The 16,460-nt window shown below is 60.3% G+C and overlaps 3 protein-coding genes across 6 annotated transcripts in view; 2 read left to right on the top strand and 1 right to left on the bottom strand.

Annotated features, from left to right (window-relative positions):
* Positions 1 to 16,460, top strand: part of LOC310660898 (uncharacterized protein) — a 561,482-nt gene that overhangs the window by 209,052 nt on the left and 335,970 nt on the right. The gene's annotated exons all lie outside the window — the stretch shown is intronic.
* GBX1 (gastrulation brain homeobox 1) lies at positions 1,083 to 11,412 on the top strand. 2 transcript variants are annotated; one of them, XM_083406883.1, is made up of 2 exons: positions 1,083 to 1,574; positions 10,840 to 11,412. In XM_083406883.1, exons 1-2 carry the CDS (start codon positions 1,106 to 1,108, stop codon positions 11,397 to 11,399), a joined length of 1,029 nt encoding a protein of 342 aa, XP_083263009.1. In that variant the 5' UTR covers positions 1,083 to 1,105; the 3' UTR covers positions 11,400 to 11,412. The 2 variants fall into 2 exon arrangements, 1 of the variants encoding a protein (XP_083263009.1); XR_014503827.1 differs by lacking the exon at positions 1,083 to 1,574 and adding an exon at positions 6,369 to 6,474 and having other exon boundaries at positions 10,840 to 10,948.
* Positions 13,286 to 16,460, bottom strand: part of AGAP3 (ArfGAP with GTPase domain, ankyrin repeat and PH domain 3) — a 100,006-nt gene continuing 96,831 nt past the window's right edge. For all 3 annotated transcript variants that reach the window (XM_083406146.1, XM_083406145.1, XM_083406147.1), the window contains 2 exons: positions 14,143 to 14,398; positions 13,286 to 14,014 (listed from right to left, as the gene is read on the bottom strand). In XM_083406146.1, coding sequence (XP_083262272.1) covers positions 13,790 to 14,014; positions 14,143 to 14,398 — 481 coding nt within the window. In that variant the 3' untranslated portion in view covers positions 13,286 to 13,789. The remainder of the gene's footprint in view (positions 14,015 to 14,142; positions 14,399 to 16,460) is intronic.

Below are 16,460 nucleotides of genomic sequence, written 5' to 3' on the forward strand. Positions count from 1 at the left end.
CGCTCCTCTCCAACCAACCCCCCCCCATCCTGCCGGGGAGGCCTCGGCATCTCCCCCAGGCCGCCCCGTCCTTCGGGAAGAGTTTTGTTTTGAGTGGATAGCGGGTTGGAAAGGGTCTCAGCCCAAGAAAGAGCCGTCGGAGCTTTTGGGGGTTCTACATTCCTGAGCAAGGGAGGGCGATGCCCGGCCCAACCGGAGCCTTTGACCTCGGGTTCTGGCCCCCCCGCAGTGGGCGTCGGCGGAGGGAGGAGGAGCAAGAGGTCCTGTCGTAGGAAGCAGCCCCGTCGGGCCCCTCCGGGGTCATTGGCGCCCCCACGGACGCGGGGGTCCCATCCCATGGCCGGCGCACCGACCTCCCGCGGGGCTCCTGTCCGGGCTCTGGGCGGCTCAGCGGGCCGAGAGGCGACGGGGCGTCCCTGGTCCCGTCCGGGTCTGCGCTCCCCGCCCCCTCCCCCGTCCTCCCCGCGGAGCAGCTGGTCCCGCCCCACCCGACAAAAGGCCCTTGTGCGCCCGGCCGGTAATTGGCAATCATCAATCACCAGCCATAATGGCTGATGAGGCGGGAGGGGGCGGCGCCTTCCCAGGGGCCCCCCTCGGCCTCTCCAGTGGGAACCCGCCGGCGCTCCCTGGCCCGGCCGTTGGGCGGGCGGCGCTGGGGGGAACTCAAGCGGAATTTGAGGAAGATGGATGAGCCCCGAGGCAGGGCGACACCCCTTTCCCCCTCCCCTGCCATCTCCTCCCCTCCTCCCTCGCTCTCGCCCGCCTTCTCCCTCTCTCGGCAGAAAGCGCCAGCCCAGCGCCAGGCGCGGCAGAGGCAGCAGAGGCAGCGCGGCGGCGGCGGCGGGGCCAGGAGCGGAAGGGAGCGCAGCGCAGCGCGGCTCGTGGGCGGCAGCGGAGGAGGCGCCTTCGAAGGCAGTCAGGAAGCCAAAGCGGGCGGGCAACGTCGTCTCCTGCCACGACCTGCGCCGCGCGCTCCGACGGACAAAGTGCCTGTGGCCGGGCTGGACCGACGGCGCGTCTGGCGCCCCTCCGACCCGCGCAGAGTCTGGCGCCCCGCGGGGCCCAGGCCGGGCAGCCCGGCTAGCAGCTGTCGGGGGCCGCGGCCATGCAGAGACCCACCGGCCAGGGCGCCGCCTTCTCCATCGACTCGCTGATCGGGCACTCGCCGCCCGCGCCGCGCTCCGGCCCGCTGCTCTACACCGGCTACCCCATGTTCATGCCCTACCGGCCGCTGGTGCTCCCCCACGGGCCCCTGCAGACGGCCGCTGGCCTCCCTCCGCTGGCGCCGCTGGCCTCCTTCGCCGGCCGCCTCACCAACTCCTTCTGCGCCAGCCTCGGCCAAGCTGTCCCGTCCATGGTGGCGCTCACCACCGCGCTGCCCAGCTTCGGCGAGCCCCCCGACGGCTTCTACCCGGCGCAGGAGATGCCGGCCGCCGGACGAGGCAACGCAGAGCCGCCCTGCCGCCGACGGAGCGCGCCTGACGGCGTGGAGAGCGACGAGCTGCCCCCGGGACGGGACAAAGGGCCGCCGGAGCCGCCCCTCCACTTCCCGGAGCCCTTCCCGGGCCTGGCAGGTAGGCGGGCGGGCGGGCGGAGGGAAGGGGCCCCGGTCGCCCTCCGAGCGGGGCTGCCCGAGACGCAGAAACGTCCTGTGGGGCGGGAGGGCGGCGAAGTGAGGAGGAGGCTGCCGAAGGGAGTTGAGATAACTTTTTTCCGGAAGGGGGAAGTTTCCTTCCAAGCGTTTGGGGCAAAGAAGGATGAACAAAAGTTCGCCCGCGTCCGGGCCAGAGCCGGACCTTTCCCCGAACCCCGCAACCGATCCGGTAGTAATTCCATTGGCCCCCTAAACGCAGGAACACATCACAACAACACCCCCTCAGGCTCTGGGACTTTTAGGCCAGGCATGTGGTGGTCCTGCTGAGACCCCCCCCACCTGAACTTCCGGTGTGGAACTTTGATTCAGGCTCTCACTTGGGGAGTCCTTTCGTCGTCGTCCCCCCCGTGGGAGTTTCACTTGTGGTCCAGCAAAGGCGCCAAACATGCTCACGGAAGAAATTGAAGGGCGCGCGCGCTAGGGAAAGTATTTTCCATCACACACACACACAAACAAATCAAGCCAGCCAAACTGGTGCAGTCAGGGGCCATCTGTGTCAGGAGTGGAGCTCCCACCCTCCCTCCCTCCCTCTCTCTCCCTCTCCCTCTGTGTGTGTGTGTGTCAGGGGGGCAAGGGATTCCACGCTGTGGGGTGGACGCATCGGCTTGGGGGCCCCCCTCCTCCTACCCTTCTGCGAAGTATACCCGGGCAGCGAGGTCGCGGAGTCCTGGGAAGGAGCGCGGTCCGCTGGACACCCCCGCGAAGAACTGTCCTCGGTGCTGGGACTTCTGCGAGCCGGCTTGGCAGGGGGGCGGCGGAGACCTGGCACTGACCCACCTGCAGGTGATCGTGGAGGCGCCTCTTGTGCCCCGCGGCACCTGGGAGGGGTGCGCGAATAGAAGCAGAAAGGCCGCCTCGAAGGACACCCAGGAACTGGGATCGGGCGACTGAGAACCCCCGCTTGGCGGCCGGCGGTGGTGCGCGTTGTGGGGAGAAAGCTGCGCCTGGTCCACTCCCGGATCTGCCTCCTCTTCGGCCGCGGGGAGCAGGCGTCCCCTCGCCCTGCGCCTTGCCTGGCTTCTTCCGCAAAGGCACCCCGACGCCCGCGCGGGAGTTTGGCGCCCCAGAACAGGACAGAGCGCGCAGGGAGCGCCGGTCCAGCCGTGGCTTCTGCCTCCCGGTTCGAAGGGGCGTCCACAGATTTCCTCACTCACGCCCGCCTCAGCCTCCCCTCAGTTCCTCCGGTGGCATCTTTCCTCCGGAGCGACACCCCTTTGCCATCCAGCTTTTTCGGGGCCCCGGAATCCGAATTCTTTCCCGCTGACCAGCTGATCCCTGTGGCCCTGGCAGTGGGCAGCCTGGCTTTCAGAAAAAGCGTGAATCAAATCACTTTAAAGAGAGAAGCGTCGCAACTCAGTCCTAGACACGTTTATTCAGAAATCAGTCTTATTACGCTTAATTGGACTTACTCCCACTTAAGTGCCTGTAGAACTGCAATCTCCTTCCAATTGCGGCAAACTTGGGCACCCCGTGGCAAGAGGTTTCCTCTCGGGGAGGCCCGGCTTTCTGCCTTCCTAGCTTTCAGAGGGAAGCTTGAAGACCTCTCAGGAGGACCCAGGACGGCCTCAGTCCCGGCTGAGATTCTTCGCCTTCAGGAAGCTTCAGGCTTCTGCCATAGTTATTTTATTTATTATCTGTATACCGCCTTTCACCCGAAGATCACGGGGCGGTTCACAACATCAATACATTTCAAGCACATCTCTGCCCCCAATAATATTTGGAACTGTAGTTTGCCTCTCACAGAGCTAGAATTCCCAGCACCCTGAACAAAATACAGTTCCCAGGATTCTTGTTAGGGTGCTTTGAATTGATGGTATGCCTTTACCTGGAAGTAAGCCCTCGTGGAAATAAATGGGACTTGCTTCTGAGTCGACGGGTGCAGGATTGCTTCTGGGGCCTGCAGTTTATTAATCCAGGGCTGGGTCCCTTTTAGTGACTGGGGTTTCCCCAACGCCACGCAACTGAAGGGTCCAGGATTTTACCTTCCCAGAAACGCCTCCTTGGTTTTGGCCCCTTCGCTGCGCGGGAGAAAGCGAGGGAGCCCCGGTGGGCTGGGCTTTCACCACCAGCGCAGGGATTCTCTCAGCTTCCCAAAGGACGCTCATATCGAGGTTTGGGTGAATTTATTTGATTTTTAAAATATTTTTCGATTAATCAACTGAAAATATTTAGTTGGGTCAAGCCCTCCTCTGTATTGCGAAAACCCAGAAACGAGGAACGCCCCTCCGTTGACACCGGGGCCCCTCCCTCCCTCCCTCCCTCTCTCCCTTCCTTCCTTCCTTCCTTCCTTCCTTCCTTCCTTCCTTCCTTCCTTCCTTCCTTCCTTCCTTCTTCCCAGAGCTCTCCTGCCCATGCCATTTCTGTGCCAGGCGCACCAGCGGGTACCATTTCCCCTGCTTATAATTGTAGCGTTGGCAGTGACCACAAAAGCCATCTAGTCCAGCCCTCTGCGATGCAGGAATCTCAGCTAAAGCAGACCGATCTCCAACTTCTGCTTGTCTCAAGGAAGCTTCTCTGGGCCTTGAAAGGCAGCTGGACGTGGCTGAGCGGCGGGGGCTCCCTCCGTCCTTTTGGCATGGAGGGGTCCAAAGGCAGCGGCAACATATTTATTCAGAAATTCATTTGTATACCGCTTAAAAAAAAACCCACAGCGGCAAATAAATGTATGTGCGTCTTTACATTTATTTATTTTTTAAATAAAATAACACGTGTCAATAAAATATTCACCTGGCCCTCTCTTCCGGGGCTGCAGCTCATCTTGGGCAAGGCCAGTTTCCTGAAGGCGAAAAGTTCTCCTCCCGCAAAGCGGTTTCGCAGGCCCCACAACTAGAGAGGGGCGCTGATCAAGCAGTGCGAGGCCTAGGAGACGGTGAGCCATGGGGCGTAGGGTGGATTCGTTGTGCTGGGGGGGTCATCCGTCCACCCTGCTTCCCTTTCCCCTCAAAATCGCCGGACTGTCGCTCCCCAGAGTAAAACGGAGTGACCGAGGTGGCTTTACCAGGGAGTCACGGGAAGGACTCTGCCTGGCTTCCTCCAAGGCTTGGCATCCTGCTGGATCCCCAGGGATCGGAGATGGTGGGCGGGCAGTGAGATCGCGTGGGGACAGGAGGCTTCCCCAAGGAGCTCGAGAGACGCAAATCGCCCTCCTACCCAGTGACCCCTGCTCACTCCTAGTGGCCGGAGGAGCGTTTGCGTCCCCGAGGGCGCGTTTCCTTCGCCAACGGCCACTTCTGGGCGCTTCAGACCCATCGGTGCCACTTTTTATAGTGACATGGAATTGCAGAATTGGAAGGTACCCGCAACGGCAGTCCGGTCCACCCCATGCAAGGCAGGACTTTCAACAAAATAATCTCTGACTGGTTGCCCCCCAACCTCCGTTGAAAAACCTCAAATGAATCATAGAGCTGGAAGGGACCCCAGCGGTCATCTAGCCCACCCCACCCCGCAATGCAGCAGTCACAGCTCATGAATCCCCGACCTGGCCTGGCGGGGGACTCTTAATTCTGCGCGCCAGGCCCACCTCGCGGGGCTCCTCTTTCCCTCCTATGGGGCGCACAGCCAACGCTGATCCTCTCCGCTGGACCCCGGTGAGGCAAGGGCGTGTATGGGGGGTGTGCCTCTCTAAGGTGGGGCCCTTGCGCCCTGAGAGGAGGTGGCATCTGCAGCAGAACAGGATCCGAAGGGAGGAGCAGCGGAAAGGGCACCAGGAGAGCCGGAAAGCCGCCAGGCAGGAAAGCTGAGCGCGCTCCGGAAGGAGCCTTCGCGGTTAGGAGTCATCAGCAGCCTCCATCTCCTCCATGAATTTGTCTCCATGTTGGTGGCCATCCCTGTCTCCTGTGGGATGGAGTTCCGCAGCTCCCCTCTGCGCTGCTTTGTGAAGAAGTCCTTGGATGCGTCTCTTCCGACGTTCCTTGGACGTGACTCCGCTGTTTCTCCGAGAGGGAAACTTCCAGTCCCTGCGCACCGCCTTAAACGCCTGTATCAACGCGCACCCCCTTTTTCTAAATGGAAAAGCCCCCAATACTGCAACTTATTCATAAGTGAGCCACTGCTCACTTATTCGTTTTAGTTCTTTTTTTGTACTGAACTTTTCCAGCCCTGCCTTCTTGATAGGAACGTGTGAAGCTGCTCTAGACTGAATCAGACCCGTGGCCCTGCAGGTCCCAGGCCTCACCTGGACTTCTCTGCCCGTGTGAAGATATGAACCGGTTTGCCTCTGCCAGTGGCTGCGAGTCCTGCTTTTCAGAGGGTTGGACTGCGTGACCCTCGGAGGTCCCTTCGGTCTCTAAAATTCTAGGATTCTACGGGGCGGCGAGGGGACGGCCTCGTGGCAGGATTCCCAGGGGCAGCAGATCCCAAGGCTGATCTTTATTCACCCCTGGGGCGTCATTTCGGGGTTCGCCTCAGGAGCAAACGTGTCTTGGGCCAGCCCTGCCCTTTCTGGATCCCCAAAATTGGCCGCACTGCCCCCCCCCCAAGCTGGCCCGCAGCACTGCTTGCTTGTCTCGTGCCTTCTTGAGAAGGCTTTTCCAAACCGAACTGTAGAGTGGGGGGGGGGGGGCTCTTTCCTATTTTAACCTCCTCTAATTGAGGGGCGCGTTGTCTCCGGGCTGGGGTGGTCTTGCCCACCTTTTTATTAGCCACTCCCACCACTTACGTGCCATCCGGGAGGTGGGGGGGGGGCGTTTTCTCAGAGGAAAGCCCCACCCGTCGACGAGGGCGACGGACACGAGCCTTTCCCCGCGCGGTATGAAGGGCGGGCGGGGTCCATGGTTCTCCCCTGCATAATCCTCTTTTAATTCCCACAAAACCCCTGTGAGGTAGGTTAGGCTGAGAGACAGCGACTGCCAGCCCCCCCACCCCCACAGGGAGCTTCATGGCCGACAGGGTTGTTTTGAACCCTGGTTTCCCCTGTCCTACTCTAACCACTACCCCATACTGCCTCTCGACGGCTCCTCTCAGGGCCGTTGGGGTGCTGGGCTTTGCGCACGGTCAATAGTGCCACTGTATTCTGCTCTGGTCAGACCTCACCTGGAGTACTGTGTCCAGTTCTGGGCACCACAGTTCAAGAAGGACACTGACAAACTGGAACGTGTCCAGAGGAGGGCAACCAAAATGGTCAAAGGCCTGGAAACGATGCCTTATGAGGAACGGCTAAGGGAGCTGGGCATGTTTAGCCTGGAGAAGAGGAGGTTAAGGGGTGATATGATAGCCATGTTCAAATATATAAAAGGATGTCACATAGAGGAGGGAGAAAGGTTGTTTTCTGCTGCTCCAGAGAAGCGGACACGGAGCAATGGATGCAAACTACAAGAAAGAAGATTCCACCTCAACATTAGGAAGAACTTCCTGACAGTAAGAGCTGTTCGACAGTGGAATTTGCTGCCAAGGAGTGTGGTGGAGTCTCCTTCTTTGGAGGTCTTTAAGCAGAGGCTTGACAACCATATGTCAGGAGTGCTCTGATGGTGTTTCCTGCTTGGCAGGGGGTTGGACTCGATGGCCCTTGTGGTCTCTTCCAACTCTATGATTCTATGATTCTAAGAGAGGAGCCGCAGGGCAGGGTCTGGGCAAGGCATTCTGGTCCCCTGGCTTCTCTCAAAAACCCTGGAAGCGGAGCCAGGACCAGGCAGGACGCCTGAAGCAGCACAGACGTCGCCAGCCGCCCGTGGTCCCTTCAGAGCCTCATCTTGCCCAATCCACGCGTGTGGCTAGTCGTGGCCGTTTGAAACAGGTGGCTGTGAAAGGCCAAAGAACGACCTGGTGGAGGGTCCCAGGCTCAACGCCTGGCATGCAGCCTTTCTCAGTCTTAGGCCACAGTATTGTAGAATTGGAAGGGAACCCCTGGGGTCATCCAGTCCATCCCCCTGCAATGCAGGAATCTCAGCTGAATCTTCCATCCCAGATTACCACTCAATCTCTGTTTAGAAACCTCCAAGGGAGGAGAGTCCTGAACCACAGATGCCCCAGAGGGGGGGAGTTGGACTACAACTCCCATCATCTCTAGCTGGCAGAGATCACGGGAGTTGTAGTCCAACAACATCATTTGGGATCTGAGGTTGAGAAAGGCTGGTGGCTAGAGGGCTGTATAAAGCCCTGTATGGCTCAGGCCCAAGCTATCGGAAAGACGGCATTCCCTCATAGGAACCTGCCCAGGTGCTCAGGTGAGTGAGGAAGCCCGTCTCTCAGTCTTGGGACTCTCATGGGGGGACGTGGGAGGGAGCCTTCTCAGGGGCAACTCTGGAACTCCCTGCCTAGGGAAGCCAGACTGGTCCCTCCTTGTGCTTCTGCTGGCAGGTGAAGACCTTTTTGTTCCAACAAGCTTTTGGGAGCTGACTGCTTTTGAGATCTATCTATCTATCTATCTATCTATCTATATCTATCTATCTATCTATCTATCTATCTATCTATCTATCTATCTATCTGTGTGTTTAATTTTTTTCCAATGATTATTTCCCCCCTATGTTTTAGCTGTTGTTCTTTTTATCTGTAAACTGCCTTGTCAGGGAGAAATAGAATAAATAGAATAATAACAATAACCATAATAGGGTTGGGAGAGGAATCCTGGAGGGTGGTTGCTGCCAGCCAGTGTAGACAATATTGAGCTAGACGGAGCAATGGTCTGGTTCAGCGAAAGGCAATTTCCTCTGCTCCTATGTCCACTCTTACTCCTCTCTCTCTCTCCCCGCCCCAACTGCCCCACAAGCTCAGCCAAGCCAGTTTGCCAATTTCCCGTGACCACTAGAGGCTGCCCTCATGCGGGGGTCTATAATGGAACGGGGGCTGCTGTGCAATGCCCAGCTCTGGGTGGCAGCTGCATGAGTTTATTCATTTCAGATGCTTTCATGCGAAGAGACAGAAGTAGGGTTGCAATGAGTTACAGTGCAAAGACCAGTCGCCTCCCCAGCTGGGAGTGGTGGGAGCAATGGGGCAGTTGTCACCTGACTCAGGAACTGCTGCCCCTGGCCTGTCACAGAGTCAGGGAACCATAGAGACACCAAGAGTAATTTAGTCCTGATACTGCCTCTTCTGAACTGAAACACCCCTCCTTTGCTTTTTATTGTGGGAGGTGGTGATGGGCCTGGGACATGATTTTAAGAATGAGAGTGCCTCTGAGCATATGCAGATTGCCCTTCTCTCACTGACTTGCTTTCCTGTGTTATGCAGGAAAGCAAGTCAGCGCAAAGTTTAGCTGTGACCACCTGGGATGGGGCCTCATCCTGCCTAGAGCAGACAGGCATCACCCTCAGGCAAAGAGTCCCGCTGGATCCACCCCACCCACAGGGGCCTCTGGCAGCCTGCCTTCACTGTGGCCCCCTCCCCAAGAACTGGCACCCAGGGGTCTGCTACCCCTGAACAAGTTTTTTTCGGGGGGGTCTATAGAACCATGGATATTATTTATTTGACCTTATTAGTCACTTTTTAAATGAAAAGTAACTCAATGAGATTTTTTTGTTGTTTAGTCGTTTAGTCATGTTAAACAAACAGACCCACAGACACTGAAACCATCTAAAAGTAAAACAGCGAGTGGCCAAGCTGAAAATTGCATTTATTTATATATAAAAAGCAGGATTAAAACATCCCACCCACTGAAAGCAGCCACAGATGATTAAAGAACAAAGATCCGGAGAAAAATAACTCTTGCTCCTCCTCCATGTATTTTCTCATCCCCCTTTAAAGCCGCCGATACATCTTGTGGTAGTGAGTTCCGCAGATTAAGGCTCCTCTAACTTCCTCCAGGCTGAGGGTGGGCCAATGGCTCTCAGGCAACGGGCAGGGGCTGCCTCAGATGTGAGGTCTCCCACAGCCCAGCTATTTGCCAGGCGGGGGCTGCGTGGTGGTGAGAGGCAGGAGGGGGCCTCCAGGGACAGCCCAGCTTTTCCAGTCCCAGCTCTGTGCCATGCAAAGGGGCGACGGTGGCAGGGGGCTCTGCCTTGTGGAAGTCTGGAGGATTCTCCTCCCTCTCTTGGCACCGCCTAAGCCCTTGCGGACCCTCCTCAGCCCACCACTGGTGTGGACGAAGGTGCTCTGCCCAGAGTTAGGCCATCGGCAGACACTGGCTGGCAGCAACGGCTCACCCAAACGTCCTTCAGGCTGTTGGTCACCTGATTGCAGGCGTCGGAGGTAGACTGCATCTGAATGAGGAGGTTTCATTCTGGGCAGGCAATGCTTTTGCCCACTGGTGGGCTTCTCCTGCTGCAGTTGGGTTAGAGCCCTTTCCAAGGCCAAGCCTGGGTGGGGGTCTGTGAGGGGAACCCCTGCATTCTTTGCTGGCCAGGACTGGGGCAAGGTGGGGTGAGTTTAATGACGTGGAGCATTTGACTTGCAGCCTGCTTGTGTTTGTGTGTGTGGAGGGGTCCCAGGAGTCATCTCGTCCAGCCCCCACTTTGTGGTTTGGCTTCCTACCTGCAGAGTGCTTTTGAGCCTTCCTTCCCTGGAGGTTTATAAGCAGAGGCTGAACGGCCACCTGTCATGGATGCTTGAGCTGAGATTCCTGCCTTGCAGAGGGCTGGACTGGGTGACCTTTGGGGGTCCCTTCCAACTCTACGATTCTCCTGTCAGGGTTCGCACACAAGAATGATTCCCAGCAGCTAGTATTTGGGAGCTTTGCTGCCTCCAACCCACAGCCACTGGAACTCGAAGCCTCCCATAGCCCTGTCCTATCGAAGCACATTCAAAATACCCACCTGTTCCACACTTGGAATCATAGGAGGGGACCCCAAGGGTCATCCAGCTCAACCCCCCGCAACGTAGGACTTCTGGGCACTGCAGTTTACCACGCACAGAATGAGTTTCCAGAAACCCTGAACTAGTTTAGAGCACCCAGAATTCTTCGGGGTGGCAGAGGAAAAATGCGCTTTCGAGGCGTGCGGTGCGCCCAGCTCGAGCCCCGCTTCCGCTGGTTTCGTTCCGGGGCGGGCAGTGTGTCGTGCCGCGACCCCCACCCCCTGTCCCTTCTCGCGGTGGCTGTGAAGGAGCCCCGGGGCAGGGCTAGGTAAGGCTGCTGCGTTTTGCAGCTGTAGAATTGCAGAGTTGGGCGGGATCCGGGGATCATCCGTTCCAGGCCCGCGCAATGCAGGGATCGCAACTCGGTCACGCGCGGGTGGGCTGGTGGGGCAGGGTGGGCGCGCCCGCCGGGTCCCCTTCGCCCCCCTCACGTCTCCCCTCTGCCTGTTTTCTCTGAGCAGAAGTGAAGGCCTACAGTTCCGACGAGGAGAAGCTGGACGGGCGGCCCGGCGAGGCGGCGGGCGGCAGCGAGCGCGAAGAGGAGGAGAGCTCGGCCGAGAGCGAAGAGGAGCCCTTCCTGGACGGGGCGGGCGGCGGCGGCGGAAGCGCTCTGGGCGCCGGGCCTAAGGCCAAGGCCAAGCGGGTCCCCGGCGAGCCGGCGTCGTCGTCCTCGGGCTCTGCGCCCTCGTCGTCGTCGGGGCCGGGCAAGAGCCGCCGTCGGCGCACGGCCTTCACGAGCGAGCAGCTGCTGGAGCTGGAGAAGGAGTTTCACTGCAAGAAGTACCTGTCGCTGACGGAGCGCTCGCAGATCGCGCACGCGCTCAAGCTCAGCGAGGTGCAGGTCAAGATCTGGTTCCAGAACCGGCGCGCCAAGTGGAAGCGCATCAAGGCCGGCAACGTCAGCGGCCGCTCCGGGGAGCCCGTCAGGAACCCCAAGATCGTCGTGCCCATCCCCGTCCACGTCAACCGCTTCGCCGTGCGCAGCCAGCACCAGCAGCTGGAGCAGGGACAGCACCCCTGAGCCCCCCCCCGCCCCATGGACGGACTGCGCGGACGGGGAGGCGGCGCCCCCGGCGGCCCCCGACCCTCCCCCTGCCCCCCGCACGCGCCCTTGTACCATAGCCCTTATTTATTCGGTGTAAAGTCTATACAGAGGGGCGCTCCTTCCTCAAGGCGGGCGGCGTCGGGGGCCCCGCACAACCCCCCCCCCGCCCGCGTCAATGTGTCAGTTCCGTGCAGAGTCGTGATGAAAAAGTCAATAAACTTACTTTTCTATTGGCGTGGCCCCGCGGCTCAGTGTTGGGGCGACGGGGCGGGAGGTTGCCCCCCATCGCGAAGCAGGAGCCTTTCCCGGCTGCGCCTGCCGTCGTTTCTCTCGCAGAGCCCCCGCCGTACCGCCCCACTTCCTGACCCGCCCCAACGAGGCGGCCCCCTGGGGTGTCTGGCCCCCTGCAGGGAGGGGGGCGCCCCGTCCCCGCCTCGTTAGGCAGCATGCAAGTTCCGAGGGGGCCTCCTGCTTCCTGGGGGGCGGGGCGCGCGCGGTCCCAGCAGAGCTTTGCAAGCCAGATGTGCGGACGGGGACCTCCGACGAGGCCCGACGCGCCCACGAAGGCCAGGCGGCGTGCGCTGCTCGCTGCGCAAAGAGGACAAGCCCGCTGCTGCCCTTGCCGTCCACGGAGAAGGCACCCCAAGGCAGGCCCCACTTGCCCCCCTCCCAAGCCCAGACAGTGGCTGAGCCCCGGCTGGCGGACCTGGGCCCATTCGGGCCACGTTGGAGAAGCTGCAAAGGGCGGCCGGACCAAGCCTGGCCTGCTGCTCCCACCAAGCAAAGAACACGTCACATCATGTAACATGGTTTTAATAGCAGCAACCGGATCACACGATGCATGGTCCGGCTAGAGTTGTGTGCCTGCTGCTAGAGTTGTGTGCGGGGTGCGAGTGTCACCCACCCCCTTGAAATGCCCCCCCCCGTTGCCACGCCAAGACCCCCTTCCCGCAGCTCAGACTGCGCTACTGACTATCCCAAAGCCAAGCAGTCGCTCCCATTTGCAGGCAACGGGGGCTCTTCTTCACCCCTTCATAAGTCACAGAACTGCGTAGTTAGAAAGGATCCCAAGGGTCATCCAGTCTGACCCCCTGCAATGCAGGAATCCCAACTCAAGGTCTTTCTCCACAGGCAGGGCAGCCACAATGCCCTGGAGGAGGAGGGAGCGCAACTCTTCTGGCAGGAGAGTCGGAGGCAAGTTGTGGGGGTTACCCTGCTCCTGCTTGTGTCTGGACCCAATCCACCCCCCCCAACAGGTCTGCCTCACACACACCCAGATCCCCAGAGCGCAGGATGTGCTGTGGCTGAGCTTCTGCCTCCTCCCTCAGATGCCTCTGGTGTCCCAGGCAGAGCACAGGCAATTGATCCGCCTCCCCGGATGGACTGTGCCTGCCGGCCCCCTGCCCTTGACCTCCCCTGCCAGGGTCCCCACACCCTTGATCAACTGGGTCGCCCTCCCCTGCCCACCTTCCAGCTTGTCAACATCCTCCTTATATTGAGGCGCCCAGAACTGGGCACAGTATTCCAGAAGTCTACACAGAAGTCTAGTTGATGCAGCCTGGAATAGCATTAGCTTTTTTTACTGCTGCATCACACGGTGCACTCATGTTCAGCTTCGTTCCACGAAGACCCCTAACTCTGTTTCATACGGCCTGCTAGTTTGCCCGGCCGCTGGCGCTGCTCCCACCCCAGCCAGGGGCTTACTGGGCAGGTGGGGGCTCCCCTGCCGCTTCCCCCCCAATTCAGCCCAGCCTCTCTGCCCCCACCCCTGTCCAGCCTCCCCTGGGCTGGGGGCAGCCCTGGCCCTGCTCCACGGAGGAGAAGAAGGAGAGAGAGCCACACTGTGTGGGGCCGTTGGTGGGTGCGGTGGGGCAGTTCTTTTATTGGGTAGCTGCTCGGTTGCTGCGGCAGGTCTTCCTCGCTCTCGCTCGCTCTCTAGCTCACACACACACACACAAACGGCAAAGAAACCTTATTTACAGACCGTCATATAAATATTTCCAATGTACATTTTATACACAAGTGGCTGAGACAGGTGGGAGGCTGGAGAAGGGGGAGCAGCATCCAAAGTGGGGGGGCCACCCCAGGTCTGTCCCAGAAAGGCTGCAGCAGTGGACGCGGGGAGGCAAGGGGGGGGGCTCTATAGTACTGACACACCACAAGTGCAGCCAGGGGGAGGGGAAGGGGGTTCCCTTTGCTCTGGGCCCTCTGGGGTCCCGTGTTCCCTTTTTCCTGGGGGGCAGGAAGGAGGGTTGCCCACGCGGAGCATGCCTGGCCACCAGGATGGCAAGGAGAGGCCCCTCAGGTGCCCAGGGCCCCACGCCCGTCTACCGCCAGGACCGGCCCCCGCAGCGCTGCCAGGGGGCTCAGTGGGTCGTGGGGGACGGGGGCTCGGGGGAGAGAGCCCCGGAAGGGGAGGCGTTGTTGTTGACGTTCCTGCGGGGCAGGCTGGGCGTGAGGGAGCTCATGGCGGCGTCGCTGGGGCACCCGTGCTGGAGAAGGATGTCCACACATTCTTGGCTGCCGGCCCGGCGGGCGTAGGCCATGGGGGTGAGGCCTCGGGCGTCGCGGCTCTTGACGTCCACCCCGTACTGTGGGCAGAGGAAAAACAGCGGGAAGGACGCCCGGTCAGGGAGGGGGCAGCTGGGGGGTCCTATCCTGCCAGCCCCCTGCCCGGCCTCCTCCGCTCCCCCCACCCGCTTGGAAGGCCCTCTGTTACCCAGATGAGGAGCTGCGTGAAGACCACGTTGGCCATGGCGCTGGAGAGGTGCAGGGCGGTCCGGCCGTCTCCGTCCCCGTAGGTCTCGTTCACCTCCTCCTTCGTGCCGTGCGCCAGCAGAGTGACCACGGCCCGCAGGTCGTCCTCCACCACGGCCCGCAGCAGCTGCTGCCCCAGGGGCACGTCCGAGTGGGGCAGAGGCGCCAGGAAGAGCTTCTGCTCGTACTTGGCCCGGATCCAACGCTCCTTCTCCTCCCTGCAGAAGCAGAAGTGGGCGGCCGCCTGTCAGGGACGCTTCAGCCCCAACTCCCGCCTGTGTGTTTCGACTAGATGACCCCTGGCTTCCCCTCCGCCTCCACATGCTGCGATTCCAGGGAAGGGGGCACTGCACAGAGCCGTCTCCGTCCTGCACGCCCCCCATAAAGGCAGCCTGCCCCCCGGGATCGCCCTCTATCACACAGCCCCAGCGGAAAGGCCAGCCCCCGCGCTGGAGGGCAGGAGGAACGGGCTAGACGCCGGCGGAGTCGCGGCTGCGGCATTATCGCCAGCGGCGTCTTGCCGCCCGCACAAAGGCGCTGGTGCCGAGGGGCCCCCGATCGATGCTGCCGGCACCCCATTGCTATCTGCTGGCCATTCTATCCATCTGCATCTTGCCCGGCGCGATCAATACTGGCGGCAGAGCATGCTCAGTGCCTCCTGCCCCCTGACCTGCTCTTATCCGCTGATAAGGCAGCAGAAAGGGCTCTTGTCTGGGTGTCGGGATGAGTGAGTGACAGCGCAGGGGCTCCGATAGGGACACACAAGGCAGCCTCCCCGGGGGCCGGGGCAGCCATGCAACCGCCTGTAACCCCTTCTTCTCCAGGCGCAGAATCAGCCCTCCTCCACACGCTGCTCCTCTTGGCTCTCCGGCAACCAGAGGGGCTGCTGAGAGGGGACCTGCTCTCTTGCCCCCCCCGTGGCCATGGCAGAGGCAGGGGACCAGCTCTGCCCCAGTGAGCGCTTCAGATCCGTAACACACACACAGTGTCCCAGCCAGTTTGGCACCCACTCTGCCCCCAAGGGGAGCTGGCTGGCATCTGATTTTGCTCCCCGCTGTGGCTCAGAGGTGGGGCTGGCCCAGGAGCGAAGGGGGTGCTGTGGTACCCCCTAGTTCAGGCATTTGTGGGAAGCAGCAGAGGCATTTGCCATGCAAAAGTGGGTCCTGACTGCCACCCCCACCCAGGCAGCACCAGCCCCTCTCTGAATCATTGGGAGCTCTGGCCAAGAAAGCCACCCAACTCGTGGAGCAGCCAAGCCCCCCATCTCTGACAGAAGAACCAAGCGTCTTCCTCCTCCAAGGGCTTGCTCAGAGATGGGGGGCCTGTGGCCTTTTCCAGACGCTGTGAGGCTCCAGCTGCCCCCTGCCCCCTGCAGCCAGCATGGCCAATGGTTAGGGCTAAGGGGGGCTGCACTCTAGCAACACATGGAGGGCCTCAGGCACCCCCACCCCCAAGCCCTGGCAGAGAAGAGCCTGCGAGAACGATTCTTGCAGTTCCTGACAGAAATAGAAACAAACCAATAATAATTATAATAATAATGAAACCACCTTCCACCCACGTCACCAGCTCCAGGTCTGGCCTTACGATGCCTCAGAGGAAGGGCATCAGAACTTCAGAGACCAGGGGACGGGATGATTCCAGAGCGTTAAGCAATCTCCAGCATTTGCATTTCCTCTTCCTGCCCGGCTGTGCTAATTGCGGAAATTAAGGCTTTACCTGTCTGCTTGGAGCGGGGAAAGAGCAGCGCTGCCTTCCCAGGTCAGCCGGAGAGCTGGCCCTGACGCCGCGGTGGAGCTCTAATGAATGCAGAGATCTCCCTCTCCCTGGGGGTGGGTTTCCCCCTTTGCTGCTGCCCCCTTAGGGGCTGAGGCTGCAGCTTGAACCTCATCCTGCACCTCGTGCCAGTCAGTGAAGAAGCACTGCCACCCCAGGCTCGAACCTGCCTGCTCTCTTGCTGGCTCCCATCATACGGGAAACAGCTTTGACTCTTGAATGTTGAGGAAACTCCCCTTTCAGAGTCTCCTGGGGGTCTGGGCATCCTGGGCCTCACATCCCAAATGCCACCTTGCTAGTTAATGCGGAAGAGCCACGGCCGATGGGGGCCCTGCAACGTCTGTCAGAGGACGAGGGGGATAGCTGGTCCCTCCCAGCTGAATGGGGAGGAAGGACCTCAGTCATTTTGAGGTGCACAGGGAGTCCCCATTCTGGAACAAAATAAAAACATTCCTTCCAGTAGCACCTTAGGGACCCACTAAGTTTGTTATTGGTATCAGCTTTCGT

Source organism: Podarcis tiliguerta (genome assembly GCF_965153285.1).
Source record: "Podarcis tiliguerta genome assembly, chromosome: 12".
NCBI lineage: Eukaryota > Metazoa > Chordata > Lepidosauria > Squamata > Lacertidae > Podarcis > Podarcis tiliguerta.